The 15,805-nt window shown below is 37.5% G+C and overlaps 1 protein-coding gene across 2 annotated transcripts in view; it reads left to right on the forward strand.

The window, feature by feature from the left end:
- The first annotated feature begins 5,350 nt into the window (after nucleotides 1-5,350).
- NFYB (nuclear transcription factor Y subunit beta) overlaps nucleotides 5,351-15,805 on the forward strand; it is a 29,945-nt gene continuing 19,490 nt past the window's right edge. For both annotated transcript variants that reach the window (XM_053716963.1, XM_053716964.1), the window contains exons 1-3: nucleotides 5,351-5,479; nucleotides 10,165-10,258; nucleotides 14,018-14,151. In XM_053716963.1, coding sequence (XP_053572938.1) covers nucleotides 10,165-10,258; nucleotides 14,018-14,151 — 228 coding nt within the window. In that variant the 5' untranslated portion in view covers nucleotides 5,351-5,479. The remainder of the gene's footprint in view (nucleotides 5,480-10,164; nucleotides 10,259-14,017; nucleotides 14,152-15,805) is intronic.

The raw sequence follows: 15,805 nt of genomic DNA on the forward strand, positions 1-15,805 counted from the left end.
CCAAAGGCCCAGATGTAGACATGCATATGTGGGGGCACACACTGCCCCCATCGCTGTCCCGCACAGTTGGCGAAAGATCTGTCCGTCAAATGAAAAAATATTGTTTTTCAAGACAAACTCTAACAGGGAATAGACAAATTCAGTGTGTTCAGCATATGTAGGTCCTCTAGTTTCTAAGAACCTCCTTATTGCGGCTAAGCCTATTTTATGTGGTATGGAGGAGTAAAGACCCTCTACATCAAGAGATGCCAGAATGGTCTTTTCATTTACTACTACTCCATCCAACTTTCTCAAAAGGTCGGCTGTATCTTTAACATATGATGTTAAGGTTAGCAAAAAGGGTCGTAGATATTTATCAACATACTCCCCAATTTTTTCCGTGGCACTCCCTATTCCCGAGACTATAGGCCTTCCCGGGGGGCACTGCATATTTTTATGTAGCTTTGGCAATACATAAAAAACAGGCATAACTGGGTGCTCAGGATATAGGAATTTGAACTCATTTTGGGTAATTACCCCTTTGCTTCTTGCATCGTTCAAAAGTTTAAAAAGGGAATTTTGGATATGGACCAAAGGGTTGCCACCAATTTTCTCATATTGCTTTTTGTTATTCAGCTGCCGTTTAACTTCATTCACATATAAATGCTCATCAAGTAGAACCAAATTACCGCCCTTATCGGCAGGCTTCATCACCAAACCTTTGGCCATACTTAATTCTTTTAGTGCTATTCTTTCCCTTGGTTTTAGGTTGTCAAAAGTTTGTTGGCTCGATATATCTTCTATATCTCTCTCCATTTGTTTTACAAATAGATTAACCGCTGGAACCAGGGAAAGTGAAGGCATATATGTTGATTTAGGTTTAAAGGCATACTTTCTATCCACCAAAGATTCTCTCTGTGTGTCATCATCAAAAACAGCTTGGTTTTCAGCAAGAAGTAACTCTAAATCATTAAGGGCCACTTGATCAGTTGCATCTAACATGTAGTTGTTATCTGATTTAGATTTCATAATGACAGACAGGACAATCTTTCTTGCAAAAAGATGTAGGTCTTTTATGACCTCAAATTTGTCAATTGGTGTATTGGGGCAAAAGGACATACCTTTTTTAAGGAGTTCGATATGAGCTAGGTTTAGAGGAAAAGAGGAAAGGTTTACTATCTGTAATTCCTCATCCATTGGGGTTCTTAAAAGCCCCTGCGTAATCCCCTCCCTCTGTACCTCCCCCTGCTCTGTGGAGCCTGATCCCCTCTCCCTCTCTTTTCTCTGGTAGGATATCTCTTCTCCTTCCCTTGCCCCCCATAAGGGTCTCTTCCTTTTTCCCCTTCTGTTTTTCCTCCTCCTTCTGTTTGTGTATTTACTGGGGAGTTTTTTGAGGGTCCTGATTCTGAGTCTGACATATCAGTCCCGGAGTCATAAGTCCCTTTCTGAGATTTATATGTGTAAACCCTACCATTTTTATAATCATCCTGATCTCTCCTTAGTTTCCTACATTTTCTTGATTTAATATCAGTTTTCAACTTAGAGATATTCGAGCTTGTTTCTCCATTCAATTTCTCAAATTTAGGGTCACATTCGAAAGAGTTAACCTTGATCATTGCTGTTTCTGCTTCCCCCTTTACTTTCTCTAACCTTTTATTATTTCTTTTGATCATCATTTCCATTAGATCAAGGGAGGTTGAGGAGAGTTTCTCATTCCATTCTTCTATGAAAGAGTCTCCCTCCTCATCCTCCCTTGTATTGGCACCTGGATCAAGTGACAATCTTAATCCCCTAGGGATTATTTTCTTTTCAATATAATTTGCCAGACTAGCATTTTCTGCCTTAATTTTCAATTGTCTACTCAAAAGGTATCTATATTTTCTGAAAGCACTGAAAATTGTTACCACTTCTTCATCATTCTCATCATTCCCCCCACTAATATCATTAGCCAGAGAATCTTTAAGTTCTGACTCCCATAAATCATCTGAGAGAGTGTACGCCATGGTTGTGGTAGCTGAACAAAGACAGACAAAATAATGGGAGAATATAGGAGTTTTAAAACTAAGAACTCCTTAAGCAATCTACTCCAATCTCACCAGAAAAGGACAATTGAATCCTCAAATTATTATCCTCAAAAAAGTAAAGACTAAATTTAGGGGGCGTGAGAGAGTAGGTAATATTGCTAATTTGCTTTGAATGGTGCCACCCTTATAGTAAATATAAAATATATAGTCAAGATAGAAAAAATACCAGGGTATATGAGATTACCCTAGAACAGCAAGGGAATAAAAGGCACACATAAAAGACTTTCAAAAATGTATTAATAATAAGTTCCCAAAAACACATTTAAGTATATAGCGATATCTTATCTGTCAATTTCAGTCACCACTACAGATAGCAAAATCTAAAACATTTAAAGTGCACTGAGACCTAATTCTTTCCCTATACTATAGATCACAAAAAGACATCATAAACAGAAAGGGGTTAACCAAGAAACTTATGTTTATAGCGAATTGTACAAAAATCTAATGTTTATAGGACATTTATGATAAGTAGGCAAAATACATGTGATACATATGGCTGCAATCCAAACAGAGGTGAACTATATTTTGTATCAAAAAGCGCTTCTTTTACTCTTTGTATGTACCAGGGAATCTCCTCTTAAGGCAAATAAATGTGCCGCAATTAGTATTGCTGGATAAAGAGTCTCTAGCAAGTGTAGCAATTCAGTTGAAAAACACAGCATATACGGCATATACTTAGCTTAAGTCCTCCGGTTTTTGTTGTTTCCACTTGTCTTCAGCTTGCAAGCACCTGTGATGATTACTTGGCGTGTGACGTCAGCAATAGTGGGAGTGGTATAGCGTCACCAGGGACTGTGAGTGGCTGTAGACAGGAGGATCCAGTTGAATCGAATTTGCATCGTATATTCACCTATCGTATAGGCACAACTTCCATTGCACTCCAATAGCACACTCCTCAAACCACTTACTCCACTGTCGGAGTCACACCAGAAGAATTCGTAGCTCACTTGAAATGTACAGCTGCATGTATAGAGCCAAAATGTCTCTGAAGAAACATGAGATTCAGGGAAAAGGTCTAGACAGGTGCACTAGAAATCCTGGCCCACGGTACATTCAGCAGGTACCTGGGTTCTCATAAACACATAGTGCCAACGCACGTTTCTCCCCCACCTCCAGTATGTGTTACAGGGGATCATCAGGGCATGTGGAGTCCTCAGTGGACATCTTCTTTTATGCAGATACCTAATTGCTTACAGGTGTTTTTTCCCAAGTATCCTTGCAACACCTTAAAGCTGTATCACTTTTAACCCTGTATACAGAAAAACCTCTCAAAACTCAAAATTGTGTTAGAAAGAAATAACTAAATAAATTTTGGTTCAACCTAATTCCTGGTTACCCCCAATACTTTCAAATACACAATAGAAGAGAGATAGAAATTACCCTCTATCCTGGCGCACACTTCAAACAGATGTTTATTATATTAAAAAATGAAAATTTACAAAAAGTGGACAAATTCAAGCTTATCGTTTAAACCTTTTGGGAATCTAGTTCCCAGTCTGTAGATCCATTTGGCCTCTAATGTTGCCAGGCATTTTTGTAATGTACATAATAAAAATGTAGATTCATTGAAGTTTATCATAATAGATAAAGGCATCACAAATGGACGTGGTGGCAATAATGATAGGGTCCTCCTGCAAAAAGAGGCCAAATGGATCTACAGACTGGGAACTAGATTCCCAAAAGGTTTAAACGATAAGCTTGAATTTGTCCACTTTTTGTAAATTTTCATTTTTTAATATAATAAACATCTGTTTGAAGTGTGCGCCAGGATAGAGGGTAATTTCTATCTCTCTTCTATTGTGTATTTGAAAGTATTGGGGGTAACCAGGAATTAGGTTGAACCAAAATTTATTTAGTTATTTCTTTCTAACACAATTTTGAGTTTTGAGAGGTTTTTCTGTATACAGGGTTAAAAGTGATACAGCTTTAAGGTGTTGCAAGGATACTTGGGAAAAAACACCTGTAAGCAATTAGGTATCTGCATAAAAGAAGATGTCCACTGAGGACTCCACATGCCCTGATGATCCCCTGTAACACATACTGGAGGTGGGGGAGAAACGTGCGTTGGCACTATGTGTTTATGAGAACCCAGGTACCTGCTGAATGTACCGTGGGCCAGGATTTCTAGTGCACCTGTCTAGACCTTTTCCCTGAATCTCATGTTTCTTCAGAGACATTTTGGCTCTATACATGCAGCTGTACATTTCAAGTGAGCTACGAATTCTTCTGGTGTGACTCCGACAGTGGAGTAAGTGGTTTGAGGAGTGTGCTATTGGAGTGCAATGGAAGTTGTGCCTATACGATAGTTGAATATACGATGCAAATTCGATTCAACTGGATCCTCCTGTCTACAGCCACTCACAGTCCCTGGTGACGCTATACCACTCCCACTATTGCTGACGTCACACGCCAAGTAATCATCACAGGTGCTTGCAAGCTGAAGACAAGTGGAAACAACAAAAACCGGAGGACTTAAGCTAAGTATATGCCGTATATGCTGTGTTTTTCAACTGAATTGCTACACTTGCTAGAGACTCTTTATCCAGCAATACTAATTGCGGCACATTTATTTGCCTTAAGAGGAGATTCCCTGGTACATACAAAGAGTAAAAGAAGCGCTTTTTGATACAAAATATAGTTCACCTCTGTTTGGATTGCAGCCATATGTATCACATGTATTTTGCCTACTTATCATAAATGTCCTATAAACATTAGATTTTTGTACAATTCGCTATAAACATAAGTTTCTTGGTTAACCCCTTTCTGTTTATGATGTCTTTTTGTGATCTATAGTATAGGGAAAGAATTAGGTCTCAGTGCACTTTAAATGTTTTAGATTTTGCTATCTGTAGTGGTGACTGAAATTGACAGATAAGATATCGCTATATACTTAAATGTGTTTTTGGGAACTTATTATTAATAAATTTTTGAAAGTCTTTTATGTGTGCCTTTTATTCCCTTGCTGTTCTAGGGTAATCTCATATACCCTGGTATTTTTTCTATCTTGACTATATATTTTATATATATATATATATATATATATATATATATATATATATATATATATATATATATATATATATATATATATATATATATATATATATATATATATATATATATATATATATATATATACACACACATATATATCAGTGATCTATAACAGTGGTGGGAGCCTGGGAGGAAGAGCAGCCAAGTGAGTAGTCTATATCGCGAGCTTGACTGTGGCGCATAGAGATCAGTGGAGGGCGTGGTGCGCTCTTCTGGGAACAGCAGCCCTGGCTTGTGAGCAGTGGGAGGGAGACCAGAATCCCGGAAGCGCTGCTCCGCGCTGGGACTGGTTCCTTCGCAGCCATTTTCTGTCCAACCAAACAGCCGATTCGTGCAGGGAACCAACCAGGGCCGCACTGGAGGTTTGTGCCTGGCTTCGGCCAATGATTGCTAACCGATTCCTCCTTTCAGCTCGAATGATATGTCCGGAGCTAGCAGTGCTAGCGCCGATTGTCTGTTAACTACTCTGACATACTGAGGTCTCCGGTTGTTTTCACTGGGTATCGTGAAATGCCTATTGTTAGCTTGGTGTGCCCGAGAGCGGCCAGGCTGGTTTTCACGTATCGCCATTGTCTCACATTTTTTTTAACCCAGTGCATCTAGGCGCTGCCTTCCTGGCGCTAGAGAGAACTCTCTCTCCAGGCTGCCGGGACGCGATTGCTAGTGAGACCCTGGGATGCTACTTGGCCTTGTGTTTTACCCGACCACCAACCTAAGGGCTTACCGCGCCATTCTAAATATAATTGCTATGTGTGTGACTGTATTGGTGCTGTAGCGAGTAGCTACCTTTTCGTTGTCACAAGCTATTTTCTGCATCCTGGGCCTATTTGGATGAGCTGCCTAGTTGGATGTAGTGTGTAGAGTCCATACATAATGCCACTAGGCCCCGCTTTCCAACCCTCTATATAGTCACGGTACAGTACTCTGTAGCCTTTCGCAGTGTGCATAGTATATTAACTCTACCTCAATTTCCAACCTGTCCTGCACCATAATGTATTCGTTAAACACGCGACTGTAGATCTGGCCCAGCGCCCGAACATCACACACTATAACCCCAGTGCATGGACGGGCGTAATGCTTTACAGATGTTACCCACTCTAAGACACGCGTGCACATATCAGAACAGAATAGTAATTGACATTTTGAATGCCCGCTGCTATAGCGAGGCCCTAGGTCAGGATACAGCCTTGGCTCACTTGGATACAACGCTGTAGCAATGCGTTGCAGTCCTTTTTGGAAACAAAGGGGGCTAATCATGGCAGTATGTGTACTGTGAAATGACGTCACTGCTTATGACCATGTTTAGTAATGTGTTTTAGTTGATACTCTTTCTGTAAATATATTAAAGTTATACTTATCTAAAAGCAATATACAGTAGTTGCATCTTTGGGGTGGGTGGGGGGTGTACGTATCTCTAAATTTGTGGCCTTTAAAATACTGTTCTGCAGTACTGTTTGTTATTACTGATATTAGGTTTATAATAGAATAAAGCTTCTGCACACTTCATATGCCTTTAAAAAAAAAAAGTACTGTGCAACAGATACATTAGATCAATAAAGGCCCACAAAGCCTGCTTTCTCAGCATTGGATACTCGTAGCAGTATGGTGGGCTGCTGAGCATTTTTAAAACTTTCTCCAGATGTGTAGCAATCATACATATTGCAAACACCAGCACGCTTATCCAATGCCAGTATAGTATATAATGGCCATTAAAAATTACAATAAACTGGTCTAGCAAGATAAATAAAATGTAAGCTTTCATCTCAAGCAATGTATAAAATGAATTCCCAAAAGATGTCACTGCTTTACTAGAATTTTCTGCAACCTCTCAATATATGAACACATCTCATGTATAAGCACTAGTTGTCAAATCCCCTCTAGGGGACTATATGCATATATAAATATAAAGCCACTGCAAATCAATTGTATACAAACTCAAAATATTTGGCTACTATATAAAGCTGAAATATTAATTACAAAAGCATGCTCAGTTCAGTAATAGTTGTGCACAGGACCTAATTGCTCTCTTTTGTTGAAGCCTTTTTATGTAAGCACATCAGAATGTGTCAACTGCATTCTGAAGTATAATCTTCAGTTTCAGTGTTTTATGTTTTCTCAGTAACATATCTACTATGGTTAATGATCACCCTTTTGTATATCTGCAAATGTAATGCACTGTACAATGCATTGCTTGTTATAAGATTAATTTTTAAGAATGATCCTGCACAGGCATATTATATTAAAAAAAATAATAATAATAATTATTAAATTTACACACCCGTTGCCTAACTTTACACCCAGAGTGACCATTCCATTGAAATGTGACAATATCACAACATCATTTCAAGAACACACTTGATCAAAACCGGTTGAGAGATGAAAATATTGTACACTAAGGATACCAGACTGGAAATGGTTTCTTGACACCTTACAGTTTAGCATAACAAGACCCACACTATCTAGTTGAGCACTTGACAATTCTGGGCAGGTGTTGACAAATCTATGTAAGGTTTTTTAGAAACCAGAAAGTGTATGTGTGTATATATATATATATATATATATATATATATATATATATATAATATATTATATAGTGATGCACCAAAATGGAAATTCTGGACCGAATCCGGGATGCACTTGGCTTGAAACTGATACCGAAAATGTATTTTTTCCAATTCTTTTTTTTTTTTTTTGCATAATTAGAGCCAATAAAAAAAGCCCACACTTTTATTGAAAGTAACACACTAAAATTGGACACAAATATCTTAAAACAATATGCTACACAGTAATTTTACCAAGAAAAAAAACAAAACGGGCAAATGCCATTTTCGGCCAAAATGTTTCTGCGACCAAAATGTTGGTGCATCCTTACTGAAAACAATTATAAATATCAATATACTGTATTATTCTTCATTTAGTTCTATGTAACAGAATCATATTTATCAGTTGTTGTTTTTTTTACCAATTATCCAAATAAAGCATAGTCCTAGAAAACTCATTATATGCAGAACAGTAAGTATTTCGGTGCTTGACTGACCGTAATAAGCGAGATCAGACTGATATACTACAGGAAAGTTCTTCTCTGTGAAAAGCATTACTGGGCTAAAAGAAGCTGCACCCAGGTGGTAAATCGCCATAGAACAGGCTAACAGTAGTATTGAGCCAGTTGTTCGTTCCTGTGAGTGTGCTTCTCTCTTTGTGTATGTGTGTATAATATATATTGCTTTTAAGCAAGAGGGAAAAGGAGGACTCAGGTGGAACATGACTAGGGTATGTGGCTTAGTCGAAAGGCAGGCAAAGAAGTGTTTCTTATGATCAAAAAACCTTGATATGAGAATATAGCGCATCCTAAGAGGGAAAGGAATTAAGTATATAAGAAAATAAACTGGATAATAAGACCTTACCAGTGAAACTAAATATTCCAACTAATCTGGAATATAGATAGATAGAGAGACCGAGACCGACCCCTCCTTATGTAGTCATGATTGGAGCCTATATAGGGGGCTGATCCGTTATCAGACATTGGTATGTTGGTCATAAATGGATACATGGTAAAGGTACATCATTAAGTCTAATGTTCAAAATGACCCCTAAAAAAACCATGTATACCTGTGTGAACACAAGTATTCCAAATATAGAACTATATAGGCATTGGATCAGTGTATCACACTAATACTACAAACATGTCCTATCAAGGGAATAACGGGATATCTAAGTATGCTATTGCAAAAACAAATCTGCAGTTAATGAAAACAATGCCAGTTAATATTCACATTTATCCCCTTAGGGTGTAAGGTGTCCAGTCTGAATACCCATTTAGCCTTCACTTGTAGGAGTTTCTTTTTACTGTCACTACCTCGTTTGAGGGGTGGGACATGGTCAATCAAAGTGAATCAGAGATCTTAAACTGTTTGTTTGGCCTCCAAAAAATGTCTGGCTACCGGTTGGTCCGTTTTTTCCAGTCTCCAAAGCAGATCTGATAGCACTGCGGTGATTGGCCATCCTTTTTTTTTTTAAATGTCATCAACTGTTTTGCCTACCTAGTATTTGGCACAGTTACAGCTCAACAAGTAAATAACAAAATTAGTATTGCACGTCAAGTGATGACATATTTGGTACCCCTTGTTAGTGTGAGGATGTCTGAAAGGGGGACCCCTGTATCATGGCGTGACATGTCACACAACTAGGGCATCTATAAGACCCCATTTTGTTAGATTTTAATCAGGTTACTTGCTTATAGCAAAGGGTAGTGTCTGTTAGCATTAGTAAATCCTTTAGGTTGCTCCCACGTTTATATCCCATCCTTTGGGGATCAAATTCTGCAAAGGGGAGAGTGGGGTCAGACTGTAGGTTCCACCATTTATCCCGTAAGCTCTTGGCTGTAACTTGAATGTTAGGTCCATACATTGTAGTGAAGGTAAGTTGTTGTTTAGTGTCCTCTTTATGAGACAACAGTTCTTCACTGTCTCAAATCACCAATCGGGTGGCTTTCTGTGATTGGTTGCCCTAATGAGGTGAGGTTTTTTTTTTTTTTTTGTATGTGTATATAAATTTTCACTGTTCACTTTGATATGGTCTGAGGAAGGGCTGAATACCCCGAAACGTCACACTAGTAAATATTCTATTTGTTTTTTTTTAAAACCAGAGTGTGCCTTTTCTTCTTGACAGTTTATTATCTCTTTCTGCACCCTGGTGTCTACCTGACCAGTTTGGTGAGGTGCTTATTGACGATATATATTTTAACCCCTTCACACATTGGGTGAAGGGGTTTAAAAAAAAGTAGCAATATTCCTTCATTATTTATCTGGTCCAGTCTAACCTTACAACATTATATTTTATATAAACTACATGCTCTGTCTGATTTGTTAAAGCTTAATTATGAGTTAATCCCTTTTAACCATGATTCAATTTCCTGCAATGTCAAATTCAAGGAGAAAAAATGATTTGTACAATGTTAAAAAAATAAATAAAATTAACTACTACTTCAAAACAAAAAAAATTAATTTCTCCTCTTTTTTTTCTCTCTTTCTTTTCCTTTTTATTGTAGATGGATGGTGATAACGCTACAACAGATGCTACACAGTTAGGAATTTCCGGAGAGTACATTGGTGGAGGCCATTATGTAATACAGCCACATGATGGTACGTCTGCTAGATATATAAGATACCAATATAAACAAAAAATGTATTGTATGGATCATTTTTGTTATGGCTCTCACAAATATGGTTTAGAGGGCAAGTGAGTCTGCCTTTTGTGACTTGTAAAGGCCAACTGCCTACACATTTAGATCGCAGTGAGCAAACACTGATAATTATTCACATTCTTGGAAATATCTGTACTATCAAAGATTGCCAGTTTTCATGCTATCTAGAGCACAGGTGAAATAATCTGCTGATCAGTAACCATATCTACTAATTTGCTCCCAGACAGCTGATTATTTTACCTGTGCTCTAGTTCAGATATCATGACCCATTAGTGTACCCTGAGGAGTGGAGTTAGACTGCTCTACTTTATAGTCTATTAATGGGAAACCACTGCCCATTTAACTAGTGTAGCCTGAAAGGGGCTTAAAAGTACTTTTAACTTGGATATAATGCAAAATGTTTAAATTCCATTGTGTGTGTTTGAAAGAGGATTCAAATGGTCAAGTTATGTACACAAGGAATTTTAAGTGCTTTGTGGGGTAAAATAGAACACATTTTATAGGGAAGGTGAGGTGGCTAAAATAGTAGTACATCCTTTCCTGTGTAGAACTTAAAGGGTCATGATACCCAAATGTTGAAGCAATTTAAAGTTCTGTAGCACAGCTGTAAAAAGCTGACTAGAAAATATCACCTGGACATCGCCATGTAAAAAAGTAAGACATGTCTTTGTAAAGGAAATGTAAGCAGCCAATCAGGATGCTAGTCCCAGGATTTGCAAGGCAGCATGCTTCTGGCGTGCAAAGTCATGTTATTTCCCTATGCAGTTTAAGGAAGTTTTACTATGAAATCTCGCCGGATTTCAGTGAAATCTCATGAGATCGCAGTAAAGCAAATTGTGACATCCGCACTGATGAAGCGGATTGGCTGTTAGTTTTTTTTTTTCCCCCCCAAAGATACAGCTTACAGTAGCTGTGGGATAACTATTCACAGAGTACTTACTATTGTGAGCTGAAGAAATTTTGAGGTAAAATATCATCCTTTTTTACATAGATTTTTAGGTTATATTTCATTGGCAGCTTATGACCACTGGTTTTTCACCACTTATAGACATCATATAGTGGCACATGTATCGGGCTACAAATGTCTTATGGCAACTTGAATGGAGGGTATGGGGAAAGGAAATAATGGGTGATACTGCGGAAAAGTGAGCTAAGTTGTAAAGATGGTTTGGTATGTTCAGCTATAAGGTGCAGGGCACAAAGCAATATATAAATGATTTTAAGGTAGTAACGTTTCCCGAGTTTACGTAGCATCTTGTGGGCGGCTATCAACCACATTAGTACTGAATTTGGTGTGGAAGCGTTCTTCTTTCAACATTATCTACTACGTTGCTATGGTCTGTTTATCAAAAACTTGATTGAAATATTATAATGTATATGTCTGTTGCATCCAGAACCCTGCATAGTGACCTTGTTGTGCCTGCCAGATGTCTGACTTAAGTGACCAGCTAGCTTTAGAGAATTTGGCCATATTTGAGAAGACAAAATTCCATGACTTTCAAACTTCACAAATTCACCTTTTTATCCATGTTTTTTTGTTGTTGTTTTTTTTTCATAATAAAAACACGGCTAAGTGAACTGTCCTTAATACATTTAAGCGTACACAATTAACACCATCTTAAGTTCTGGTTTTGCCTATTGCCTTGTCATGATGAGCTCTGATTCTAGGACATATGGTTACCTGACCAATTTTGTTCACTTTAAGGGGCATTTTAGACTAAAAATAAAATGCTCTGTCGTTTTTAGATTATATATTTTTCAAATCTTTTCTGCAACATGTTAAAAAACACAAGGTCACACCTGGTGTTTTTCTTACCATTTCTATTAAGACAAGGCTTGACAAACCCAGGTGCCAGGGTGTCACTTAAAAACTAAGCCCTCTGACATTAAATAATACTTGGAAAACCTATATTTGAGAACTATCTAAAAATATTTCAAATTAAGCAGCTTTATCACGCCTTCCAATATTTGTTTATTTACAGAAATGATTTGTTTCTCTAGTATATGTGTAAGCTCACAAAACCACTGTTCAGTTGCTTAGCTCCTACAACATGTCTGTAAAATGTACATTTTGCATCTATGTAAATGGACATTTTGTTATATACTGTTCTTGCCAAATATCTCAATAAAAGATTATAAATTAAAAACTAAGCCCTGGCATCCTGATTTTAAAACCCCTATGACACTCATGGGTGCCTCATTTTCCCTTGTCGGCCACTACCTAAACTTTAGCTTAGTGTGGCTAGAGCCTTTCTAGTACTTGCAGCTATAAAATAAAAATCAAACTTTTGCCATTCCATTCCGCTAATAACTCTTGTGAAGCCCCTTTATCAATGAAACCTAGGGAAGGAGGGAGTAAATGTCATTTGATGCCGACGGTCATGCAATGCATTAGGTCAAACCGCAAACACACACACAAATATGTACATAGTGTATCTCGTAAGGCTGGCCAAAAGCTACTGGCTCCTAGATTTTGAACAAATTAGTTGAGCCTTGAATTAAGATACTGGTGGTAAATTAATCAGTAGCAGTCAAAGCTCATCTGGAGTGGCTTTCAATGACACCTAAACACTACATCCATTTTAAAATAGTGCAACTGAGCCCCAAGGCAGAACATGCTGTGATCTGAGATGTCATCGCAGAAAGAACAGGATACATACAGGAACTATTAGTGCTTTAACATAAGGCTGTTCTCTTCATACAGCGCTGTGCTCTGGCTGCACTTAAAGGGCCATGAAACCCAAATTTTTTCTTTTGTGATTTAGAAAGAGAATGTCATTTTTAAACATCTTTCTAATTTACTTATATTATCTAATTTGTTTTATTCTCTTGATATTCTTTGCTGAAAAGCATATCTAGATATGCTCAGTAGCTGCTGATTGGTTGCTGCACATAGAAGCCTCGTGTGATTGGCTCACCATGTGCATTGCTTTTTCTTCAACTAAAGATATCTAAAAAATGACGCAAAATAAATAATAGAAGTAAATTGTAATGTAGTTTAAATTTCTAGTTTCTATCTGAATCATGAAAGAAAGATTTTGGGTTTAGTGGCCCTTTAAGTGTTTCTTAACACAGAACAGTAAAATATGGAGCAGCACTGCAGAGCAGTAGCGCACTGATTGATAACGGTCTCTCAGGAATTTCTGCAACCTGCCACCTAGCCTTTCCCCTTCTGCAAACCTGTGACTCCTGAATGAAAGACGTTCTTGTAAGCAATGCACCTTGTAATTATTACCTTTTTACCTTATAATAATCGGATGTTATACCAAGAGCAAAGGAAACAAATTTTATTAGAGACATTTTAAAAACTTAACAACATTTCTTTAATTCTCTTTTCAACTAATATGCAATGCAGTTTTTGACTGTTGCAATATATTATAAATCTTTAAAAATTGCTCTATTTTACAGTTAATCAACACATTGCAGCTGAGCTGGTGCTTTACTGTAACTGCCCAATTTAAAATTGAATTTCATTTCAAGATGATCTGCAGAAAATTTTTCACTAAAAAATTCTCATTGCAGAAAGTGAAACAAAGTTCTGCCTCTGGGCAACTGAGTAGTCTCGCATGCATAATTTTATTTCAAGTGTTTACTCTTTCTCTACTAATATTTTCCTCAATATAGTAACACATTTTCATTATCTAAAGTGAACAGTTGCAATGTGAAATTATTTTAAAATGCAATTTTTTTTTTCCAGGAGATACAGAAGATAGTTTAAATGACCCAGACGACACAAATGGATCTAAAGAAAGTTTCAGAGAACAAGACATTTACCTACCTATCGCCAATGTGGCAAGGATAATGAAAAATGCCATACCACAGACAGGAAAAGTAATGTCTACAGATTCAACTTTTTCTTACCATACAGCTTCACTTTTCACCTTGAGTCAATTCTTTGCTTCTGGCAACAGAGGAGGTGCGAGGATTTCGCATATTTCACTCTTACTTTTGCAAAATCCCAAAGTCATGTATCATACACCCTTTTCTCAAAACATTCAGTATTGTTTGAGATATATATATATATAATATTCTCTATCGAGAGATAGATGTGTATATATATCAATATCTATCTATTGTGGGGACAAGCTTTTGGCATGCATTTTTATTTATTTATTACATGGCCAAATGTCAATACAGGTGGCAAAGATAAGATAATGGTTTACATACAATTATGTATTAGCTTCTAATGAAGCTAAGCTACAGGTTCACTCAGATACTGTATATTAAAGCAGCAATAGGAAACCAGAAAAGCAGTAAGAAATAGCTCACAGAAAATAATACCCACCTAAGGCAACCACACATACCAGATATAATCATTTACCAATTAAATATTTTCATATGGCACAGCTCAAATGCTGTGTTCTATGGGATTCTGCCAAAATCTGCATCAATTTTCATAATTAAAAGGTTTTTCCTGAGCAGTATTTGGTTAAACATTTTGAAAAAAAATTTCTGTGTGATTTTTATATTAGGGAAAAAAAACATTCAAGAGTGTTCCTTTTTATAATTTGAAGGGACCAGTGCTCCTTGTTTCAGTGTCACTAAATGAGTGCATTTAAAAAAACAAACAATTAATCTGTTAAATTTATGGTGGTTCTACCAATGGTGCTTTTGGGATTGTACTTAAGTCAGTGCGCATTAAAGGGACAGTAAACACATTATTACAGCATTTTTTGCCGTCTGCCAATAGATTAACTTATGAGCTGACTCTTAATATCTTAGAACAAATTATTAACTTTTTTGGTATTAATTGTTTATCAATAGTCAAACTCAACCCACAACTTTCTTTATCCAGAGGGTGGCAATCCAGACTTGAGTCTATAAAAGACTGGGTTTGCTACTGTCATTGTGCTAACAATCTCTATTGTTTGGTGTCGGCAGAAATAAGATTACAACATGCAAATTAGGGAGAGAGATGTGGCTCTTTCAGTTTTAATGACTAAAAAAATCCAACATTTTCAGACTTAAATGACAGGAATGGCTAAATAAATAATGAAAGTATACTGCAAAGTTGTTTTACTATACATAACTAAGGGGGCGATTTATCAAGCTGAGGCGGAGAGGGGCGCACTTACGCGGACTGTATTCTCCTGGCGGAATGCAGCATTGCACACGAGTGCTATTTTGCGCTTGCATTAATTCCCGTCCCTTGCCCGCGCACAGTCAATCACGCGGGCAGGAGCTGTCAAACGCCCCGGTCGGACTAGACCGGGGAGATTGAAATTCGCCACCTATGAGGTGGCGAAAGGGTAGAGAAGCAGTGGTCGTCTGACACTGCTTGTTAAATACGGCATGCAAGTTCTCTTGTGAGAACTTGCAGTCCTAGGCAAGCGAAAACCTCCCAAAGAGGTTGATAAATCGACCCCTAAGCATTTTATATTACAATCTCGAAGTGCTTATTGTCCCTTTTTAACCCTTTCGTGTCAGGGCTAAAGTGCCTACATCGGAACAACTGTTCCGATGTAGACAAATTGAAACCACGCGA

The sequence above is a fragment of the Bombina bombina genome, chromosome 6 (assembly GCF_027579735.1).
Source record: "Bombina bombina isolate aBomBom1 chromosome 6, aBomBom1.pri, whole genome shotgun sequence".
Classification (NCBI taxonomy): Eukaryota; Metazoa; Chordata; class Amphibia; order Anura; family Bombinatoridae; genus Bombina; species Bombina bombina.